The sequence below is a fragment of the Echinops telfairi genome, unplaced genomic scaffold, assembly GCF_000313985.2.
Source record: "Echinops telfairi isolate 266 unplaced genomic scaffold, ASM31398v2 ScPeMD7_2;HRSCAF=8, whole genome shotgun sequence".
Lineage (NCBI taxonomy): Eukaryota > Metazoa > Chordata > Mammalia > Afrosoricida > Tenrecidae > Echinops > Echinops telfairi.
In genome coordinates, this window is record NW_022103898.1 from 21,754,709 (window position 1) to 21,764,282 (window position 9,574).

General features: G+C 47.1%; 1 protein-coding gene across 1 annotated transcript in view; it reads left to right on the forward strand.

Moving 5' to 3' along the window:
- Window positions 1-9,574, forward strand: part of ALDH1L2 (aldehyde dehydrogenase 1 family member L2) — a 78,858-nt gene that overhangs the window by 53,133 nt on the left and 16,151 nt on the right. Inside the window, exons 11-15 of the mRNA XM_013004054.2 lie at window positions 2,071-2,141; window positions 2,228-2,333; window positions 5,644-5,731; window positions 6,154-6,247; window positions 8,529-8,628. Of these exons, the coding sequence (XP_012859508.1) occupies window positions 2,071-2,141; window positions 2,228-2,333; window positions 5,644-5,731; window positions 6,154-6,247; window positions 8,529-8,628 (459 nt within the window). The remainder of the gene's footprint in view (window positions 1-2,070; window positions 2,142-2,227; window positions 2,334-5,643; window positions 5,732-6,153; window positions 6,248-8,528; window positions 8,629-9,574) is intronic.

Genomic DNA, 9,574 nt, shown 5'->3' on the forward strand with positions numbered 1-9,574 from the left:
CGTATCCGCTGGTGTTCAGCCATTTTACCTCGCTGATCTAACTGTCCTTATCTGGTGGGGCCCAGGCATCGTGGGTTAAGGGCGAGGCTGCTTAACCCACGATGAACCTGAGGTCAGCAGTTCAATTCCCCCAGCTGCTCTGTGGGCGGTCTTGGTTCCCTTACAGACGTTCAGACACCCCGTGCACGGTTAGTTCTAAGCTGGACTGTGGGATCTCTATCCATCGGAACCAACTGTAAAATGGTAGCAGTAACACAGACCTCACTAGTTGTGTTATGAAGATTAGAAAATGTGTGTGTTTCTAATATGACAGGGTTAGTGGGTTGCGTGTTTCGCTGCCAACCACAAGGTTAGCAGTTCGAAACTACCAGCAGATCCAAAGGAGAAAGATGAAGCTTGTTACTCCCATAAAGAGTTATGGTCTCGGAAACCCATAGGGGCAGCTCTGCCCTGTCCTGTAGGGTCAGTAGGAGTGAATATCGACTTGATGGCAGTGACTGAGTGGGCAGTATATAGGTCTTGTGCTTGTATGTGGTATTATTGTCCATCCATGGAAACAAGCCCGTGTAGGGCTCTAGGAACATTGGCTCACGTCCATCTCTTGTCCTAAGTCATGAAGCCCAAATAGCTCTGAAACATGGACTTGCTTCGTGGGTTCAGACTCATTTGATGCCCAGACGGGGCCTGAACCAACACGAGTCCATTTATCATTTGTGTTTATCTCACCCAGAGTGAGTATTCATGTTCCACGGATACAGGTTAATGCATTTGATTCTAGACGTCTGCCCCAGGCCCAACTGGGGTTGTTCATAATATGTCTTAAATACAAGGCCTATGCACTATGTTTTGAAAATCCAAGAAATTGTGAATCCCAAATCCCATCTGGCCCCAGAGTTTCAGATGACAGAGTGTATTGGTAAGAAACCCAAACCAAGCCTGTGGCCAAACAGCGACCCTCTAGGACAGAGTAGGATTGCACGACAAGGGGTCCAAAGCTGTGACAAAGCCAACTGCCCTATCTTCCTTCCACAGGCCAGCTGGGGAGCTGTCAAGTGCTGAACACACACACCCTACCACTACCACCAGACACTCCCCAGGCTCCTTGGATCAGTAATCGAAGCAACACTTTATTTGGCACAGAAAATAAATCATTTCTGTTTACGATGACCATTGTTGGGACTCAGTTTGGGTACATGTAAGAGAAAAGTCAAGAAGTCCCTTTCTCTCTGGAGTCCAGAGGCAGGCAGGCAGTTGGGGTAGTACGTAAGATGTAAGCTGCTTCTCCCTCTCCTCTGCCATCCTTAATACCATCCGGCCTCCCACTTCGGGGCTGTCTCATGGTCTCATGATAGTTGCTGCAGTGCCAGCCATCACAGTTGCATCCACAGCAGGAAGAAGGAGGTGGGGAGAGGGAGCGTGTAAAAGACCCCTCTCTGTAGTGGAGCCAGCCGGTATTCCAGAGCATGCCCCCTCCAGGGCCTGGGCTTACCACTTCCCCTGGCCATCTCAAGCTGAGAGACTGGCAGGACTGTAGTCTTCTCTCTGGGTGCTTTGCTACCCTCGATGTTGGTAGGGAGGTTCTGTTACTAAGGACAAGGGAGAGGGGGGATGGATGTTGGGTCCGAAAATGTTAATCGCCATGCAAAGCGGTTGGAAATGGAGGGTGCCTGACCTAGAATGATGCTCATCTTCCTGAATTGCATAGCTCTTTCGAGCAGGGAATAATTCCTTTCGGGGGTAGAAATGTTCCTTCTAAGAGCCCCTGGTGGCTCGGTGGTTAAAACGCTCAACTGCTAACCCAAAGGTTGATGTTTGGAAGCCCACCCGCCGCTCCTCAGGAGAAAGATGGACGACGGGCTGCTCCTAGAAGATGTAGAACCTCCAGCTCGCCAGGTCGGCATCCACTCGACAGCAGTGGATTTCATGCCCCTTACACACAGAGCACAGCTCTCCCCATCAGCTATGAAAAACTCCTCAGAGGAGAGCAGGGAACGCATTCGTTTTATCTTTTATTGTTGGAGAACCCATTTGCCATGAATGAAATCAATACCGTCCTCTTTTGCCCTTTAGGGTTCTACAATCCCAATTAACCAAGCCCGCCCCAATCGCAACCTGACCTTCACCAAGAAGGAGCCACTTGGGTAAGACGAGAGGATCCCCGCTGAGCGACCCGAGTGGGCCAGGTTGGCTTGAGGCAAGTAAGCTCGTCTTCTTTCTTCCCCTGCAGCGTCTGCGCCATCATCATCCCCTGGAATTACCCGCTGATGATGCTGGCCTGGAAGAGCGCAGCCTGTTTGGCGGCAGGCAACACCTTGGTGCTCAAGCCCGCACAGGTAAACCGCCGGGGGCACCGGAGGGTGCCATCTCCCCGCCTCCCACAGCCTCAAGAACACCGTATCAACATTAGATCTTTAGTCAGCAGTGGGCGTGCATATCCTAACCCCCATCACATATCATAGATGTCTACTCGTCTTAGCATTCATTTTAATAGCATTGTGCAGGAGCCCTGCTGGCTTACATGGTGGGCTGCTAACGTTAAGGTCATCTGTTCAAATCTACCTGCTGCTCCAAGGGATAAAAAAGAGGCTTTCTACTCCTGTAAAGATTTACAGCCTCAAAAACCTGAAGGGGCACCTCTGCTCTGTCCTACAGGGTCCCTGTGGGTCGGAGTCAACTTAGTGGCAGTGATTTTTTTTATTTCATTGGTTTGAGTTGAAGCCGGGGCGCTGATATTTTTAAGAAGGTTCGTATTTAAGATACAGTCGGGAGTGAGATGGGATCTAGTGAGAGTGCTAATCAATCCTCCAGCGGTTATTTTCCAAGAATTACAACCACGCGCTGAGTGCCTCATAGTTGTCAGGTCCCTGGGCTGAGCACACATCGGGGAACCGAGATGTAGCCTGCCTGTCTCTGTGGAAGTGAAAGTGGAGCTTTGTCTGCAACTGAACATTTTTAGTTCAGTGGGTTGACGACAGTCTTAATCCCGAGAAGACCCGACTGTCGCCCTGGTTGGGTTGGAGTTGCCCTTTCATTTTACTGGATGGTGTCAGCAAGCGAAGTCGTGAAATCATGCCCAGGCCAGGGCCCTGTGCCTGCCGGGAGGACTGACTCCACGGCGGCGCTTCCTAGTTAACCTGGTTGCCCTGGTTATGTGGATGAGAGAGAGGGTCCTTCCTGACTTTACGGACCCGCACAGAGTCTCAGTGTCTGCAGTGAACTGGCCCAGGTCTGGCAAGGTCATTAACTTAATATGTAGCAACGACTTATGCTTTCCCAGAACAGTGTTAAGTACGTTTCCATAACAGCACTGAGGTCTGTCACATTGCTGGGGTAACTGGAGAGCTAAATGCAGGGGGGGCGCACGGAAGGTTGGATCAGGATCTTGCATCATATACCAGGATTCATTTCATGTGGATCAAAGATGGAATATTAAAAAATAAAATTATGAAAGAACTAGTGAAAACTAGGTTGACGTGCGTTTTACTGACTCCGCAAAGGCATTTGACCGTGTAGATCATAAGACACTGTGGAGCGCATTGAGAAGAATGGCAGTCCCAGCACACTTCCTTGGGTTCATGGGGAACCTGTTCAAACCAAACAAAGAAGTACTGCCTGGTTTAAACTCAGGAAAGGTATGTGTCGGGGCTGGATCCTCTCAACATCTGTATCAGTCTCTTGCTAAACACATCATCAGAGAAGCTGGATTAGATGAAGAAGAGTCCGCATCAGGGTAAGAGGAAGGCCTGTGAACAACCTGCGATACACAGGTGACACGACCTTGCTTGCTGAAAGTGAGGAGGACTTGATGCACTTGTGATGAAGATCAAGCTGCTGATGAAGATCAAGTTGCTGATGAAGATCAAGATGCACTTGCTGATGAAGATCGAGGATCGCAGCCCTCAGGACAGATCACAGTTCAATGTAAAGGAAACAAAATCTCCACGAACGACTAAGAGGTAGCATCATGTTAAATAGAGATCGCAGCTGTCAAGGGTTTCATCTTGCTTGGGTCCACAGTCGGTGCTCATGGAAGCAGCAGTCAGGAGCTCAAACAATGTATGGCATTGGGTAAATCCGCTCTACAAGGTCTCTTTAAAGTCTTGAAGAGCAAGGATCTCACTTTGAGGCCTGAGGTGCACCTGACCCAAGCCATGGTATTCTCCATTGCCTCACGTGCATGTGGAAGGAAGAAGGAGGAGCGAAGAAGAATGTATGTGTTTGAATTATGGTGCTAGTGAATACTATTGAAAAGTACTGCCAATAGGATGAACAAATCTGTCTTGGGAGAGGTACAGCCAGAATGCTCGGCAGCTAGAAGCAAGGACGGCAAGGCTTCATCTCACGCACTTTGGACATGTTATTAGGAGAGACCAGTCCCTGGAGAAGGACATCGTGCTTGGTAAAGTAGAGGGCGGTGAAAAAGAGGAAGACCCCTGACCAGATAGACGGACACAGTGCCTGAAACCATGGGCCCAGACACAACTGTGAGGATGACGCGGGACTGGGTGGCGTTTCACTCTATTGTACGTAGGCTTGCTGTGAGCCACCGACCCGAACAAGAACAAGAAAAACCATAGGCCATTGCTTTGGGCATGGGAACATGGGAGTCGAGTCTCTAAACAAGACATGACACACACTGGGAATGGACACTCAAGCCCGTGGTTTTAGGGGGCACCCGGGTCAATGGCATAACAACGTCCCCAGGGTTCTGTATCACAGGTTCCCAGCTGCTTTGGCCCACCTCGAGGGCAGTGCGTTAGTCCGGTCTAGGACTTTGGCAGTCCATTCTGTGTGGGACAACCTGGTGAAAGGCTTTGCCGTATTGTGAGCATGACCAAAAGGCGACATGTACGAAGCGAACACAAGCTGTAGGGGATTTCGTACTGGTACACCTGCTCGAGGCGGGGTTGCCAAAAGTCTCCATTGGCAAGAAACGCAGTTAGGGATGAAGCGCTACAAAGAGAAGCAGGGCAAACGCAGTGTGTCTGCATAGGAATTTTGGGTACTCAGTGCTACCATACCAAGCCGGCTAGCCCGGAAAGTACGTACACTGGTACAGAGAAGAGCTCTCGGCACACGGAGTCCAGGACAGATGAACCCCTCAGGAACAGTAGTGGGAGTAGTGATAGCATGCGGGTAGGGGGATGGCTGGGGCGGGGGGGGGGGGGAGAAGGGCGGCGCAAAAAGGGGGAACCCATCACAAGGATGGATATATAGCCACCCCCCACCTCCCCGAAGGGGACAGATAACAGACATGTGGGTGAAGGGAGACAATGGACCGTGTAAGATATGAAATCATAACAATTTATCATCGATTAAGGATTCACGAGGATGGAGAGGGAGGGGGGGAAAAGGAGCTTATAGGAAATGTTTTGGAAATGATGATGGCAACATATGTACAAGTGTACTTGATACAATTGAATCATGGATTGTTATAAGATCTGTATGAGCCCCCAATAAAGTAACTAAAAAAAAAGAATTTGGTGTACTATCTTTGCCAACTTTGCTATCAGTTGGGAACAACATAAAAATCTTAAAAATGAATAAAACAAAGGTAAAATGCAAAATCACAGGCACTCTTGGGCAGCTGTAAAGTGAACACTGAGATTCTGACGAAGGTCATTATTATCTGTGTTTGTTCAGGTGACACCCTTAACGGCCTTGAAGTTTGCCGAGCTCTCTGTTCGAGCGGGCTTCCCCAGAGGGGTCATCAACATAATCCCGGGCTCAGGTAAACCATTCAGTGCCCTCTAGGGCTGGAAGCAGAGAAGGTACATGTTCACCGAGTGGCTCTTTGCCCATTGCTGCCCTGTCCTGACTGCTAACTACAGCACAACTAAGTATCGTTTACCCAAACAGTGGACTTACATCAGTCTACTGACGGCGTGCTGAAAGGGGAGCCATCCTGGGTGGAGGTGCAGACTGCTTGTTTCCATTTTCAAAAAACACTCCCAAAGAGAACCAGCCAAGGCTGGCCCATCATCTCTTGTCACATTAAATGTTTGTCCGTTTGCAATCGATAGGGGCAGTGTGATGCTTCCTGTGTCAAAGAGAGCTTAGAAATCAGTGTACTTCAATGAACTCATGTCCCTTCTAGCCATAAGCAGGACTCGAATTACATTTTCGTTTGTATTTGATTCTCTTCTCCGGCAGGAGGTGTTGCTGGGCAACGCCTTTCTGAACACCCAGATGTGCGCAAGCTCGGCTTCACTGGGTCCACGCTGATTGGCAAACAGATCATGAAGAGGTATTGGCTTGAGTGTGGCTCTTGACTGTAGATCCTCTTAACAGATTTGCTAAAAATAGGGTGATTTGGGGAGGAGACTAACCATCTCCAAAGCAGAAGAGAAATTTATCACTGCTGGGTACCAAAATCGAGCAAAATACTTGCCCAAACGTTCAATCCCGGTCTGTAGAACTAGAATGATGTCAAAATTTGACACTCCACTGCTGACTTGAAAATTCCAGTACATGCATACATGGGAATCCTCTATTTATGTATTTTTGCACATCCCCAGATAGTTTTTGGAGCATGGATCACAAGTTAAATGGACATATAAACGACAAATCTGGATGATTTATAAAACAAACTCATGAACTCCTAAAAAAGCACAACATTAATATCTTGAAGGTTGAAAATATTGTAAGCATCCAAAATAAAATAGTGAGCTAAAGTATGCTCATGGAATGGAAGATTATGTGGCAATTATGTTTATGGCATGGGCTAACTAACGACAAACAGTTGTTAAAATGGAAAGAGGAGTAAAGCATAAGATTGTATATACCAGATGATCTCAACTATATTAAACAAAGCAAAAGCGATGTTAGTACACAGACCCTAAATAAATATATCAAAATGGCATATATATGTGTGTATGTATATATATATCTGAGCCATAGAATAGAATCATGTGCCTCTTTTTTTTAAGGTTCCCTTCTTACACTTTTAATGCAATATTTTTAAAAAACATTTTTATTGACTCTTCATACAATCCAATGGTTGGGTCATCTGAAGAAGAGCTGTACAATTTTCACCACAATCAATTTTAGAACTTTTTCTTCTTCTTTGTATTCATTGTTTATTACTGTCATTTTTTAATTGTGGCAAAAATATACACAACAAGACATTCTCTAGTTCAACAACATCTACATGTATAATTCAGTGTCACTGATAATACTTTTTGTGTTGTGCAATTATTATTGATATCTTTTTCCAAATTATTCCACCACTACAAGCATAAATGCCCCCCAAGCAAAAACTCTTCCTCCTTCCCCCATAGTAACTACTAGTCAACTTTGGTTTCTTTGTTTTTATAAAAGAGTCACATGTCATACACTTCCAAAGCTAAGTCACTTTTAAAAAGAGCTGCCTATCCATCATCACAGTCAGTCCTAGTGCTCCCTCCCCCTCCTGCATACATTGTTTGCTCCCCAATTAGAGCGAGAATCCCTACATCTAAACAAACTGGGTTTTCCCATGAGCATCTGCAATTGTTGGACTACAGAGTTTTCCATAGCTTTTGTGAAAAGTGGGTTACACATTGGGCTGCTAGTCACACGGCCAGCAGTTCAAAACCACCACCTGCTCTGCAAGGGAAAACTGTGACTTTTTACTTCCATAAACAACTGAGTCTCAGAAGCCCACTGGGGCAGTTCTACCCTGTCCTATAGGGTCATTGTGAGTCAGCAACAACTTGATGGCAGTGACTTTTTTTTTTAGTGTTGTTACTACAATGTCAATCACAGTTTTTACCCTTAGATATAGTGTGATAGGCTTATTGTGCCGACCTGACCAATAGGAACATGTGGGATTAATCAGGTCACAGTTTGGTTAGGGGCGGGCAAAGAGATAAATGGCTCAGCAAGGCCCACCCCTCTCTCTCTTGCTCTCTGGTGATCGGACCAGCTTGTGGCGGCTTTAGCTAGTTCTCTGCCTCACCTTGTGAGCTACACTACCAGTGGGACAGCCAACCTGTGGATCGTGTTGCTAGAGCTTGAGGTTCCTTGAGACCCGCTTCGTCATGCTGCTGGTGTGTACACTGCTTGAGCTTGAGGCTGGTGGATCCTGTCATCTTATATTGCTTCAGTTAATATCCCATCAGAGCTTGCTTTGCTAAGTTCCTGAACTGCTGACTTGGTGACCCACCCTGCTGTTTGCTGCCTGTGGGCAGACTGCCTGCGTTGCCTAAGGGAAGGCTCAGCTGTCTGCTTCCTTGACCTTGGACACAGCAGCCCTCAAGAGTTGAAGGACTTCCAGTATATTAACTGTTCCACATAAGTGAGTTGAACTGAGCCCTCTGTACTGCTGTGTGGACTAATTAGCTGTTATATTCCTTTGTACTTTATAAATATATACATATGATTATATATATATATATATATAATCATAGGTGTCCTGGTTTTGTTTCTTTAGAGAACCCTGCCTAACACATACGGCATTATGTTTTTCATACCTGGTGGTAAATGTATGGTGGTAAAGACAAGTGAGCAAGCAAGACAGAGATGAATGCTGATCTTTTTCCCCCCAGCTGTGCTGTGAGCAACTTGAAGAAGGTTTCCCTGGAGCTTGGTGGCAAATCCCCACTCATCATTTTCAATGACTGCGAACTTGACAAGGCAGTGAGAATGGTAAGAGCGGGTCGCATCCAAGAAAACAGGTGCTACTTCTAACATATACATAAACATACATCAAAAGGTTCAAACAGTGTTCTGCCGGAGCTTCTGATTCCCTTTCCTTTCACTCCCCTCAACATAAAAGACCTTTGGTGGTTCAGTGGGTTACTCACTGGGCTGCGAATCAAAAGGTCAGCAGTTCAAACCCACCAGCCCCTCCACCAAAGATGAGGCTCTCTGCTCTCATAAAGATGTACAGCTTCGGAGACTTACAGGGGCAGATCTACGCTGTCCCGTAGAGTCACTGTGAGTCAGAATTGATTCAATGGCAGTGTGTTGTTGCATTGTGCCCCGCAACAGCTTACCCTGTCAACCTGAACAGCTCTGCTTCTAGCTGTTTTACAAAGTGGGTTTCTGTAAGATTGCTCGAAGCACACCAAGCATTCCTGGTGTTGGTAGATGCCGTCATGTTGGTTCTGACTCATAGCGACCCCGCATATAAGAAGAACGAAACAGAGCCAGGTCTGCTCCATCTTCACAGTTGTGCTTATGTTTGAGCCCATTAGTGCAGCCACTGTGTCCATCCATCTTGGATTAATAGGGTTGTAGCTGTTTCTTCTCAGTTGGAGTCATGCTTCTTCAGCAGATGGAGGCCCTGAAGGACTTACCCCCGAAGGCTTGATTCCAGCCGCATCATTATGGGTGGCTCTGCTTTGAGAAGGCAGCTCTGCCTCAGTCATATGCTGAGTGCCTTCTGACCTGAAGGCATCGTTTTCTGGCATCATCTCTGACAACGTCCTATTGCTGTCCATGAGGTCATCAGTATCTGACAACGTCCCACTGCTAGCCACACGTTCTACTGCTAGCCACAACGTTCCACTGCTAGCCACAATGTTCCACTGCTAGCCACAACGTTCCACTGCTAGCCACTGCTAGCCACATCGTTCCACTGCTAGCCACA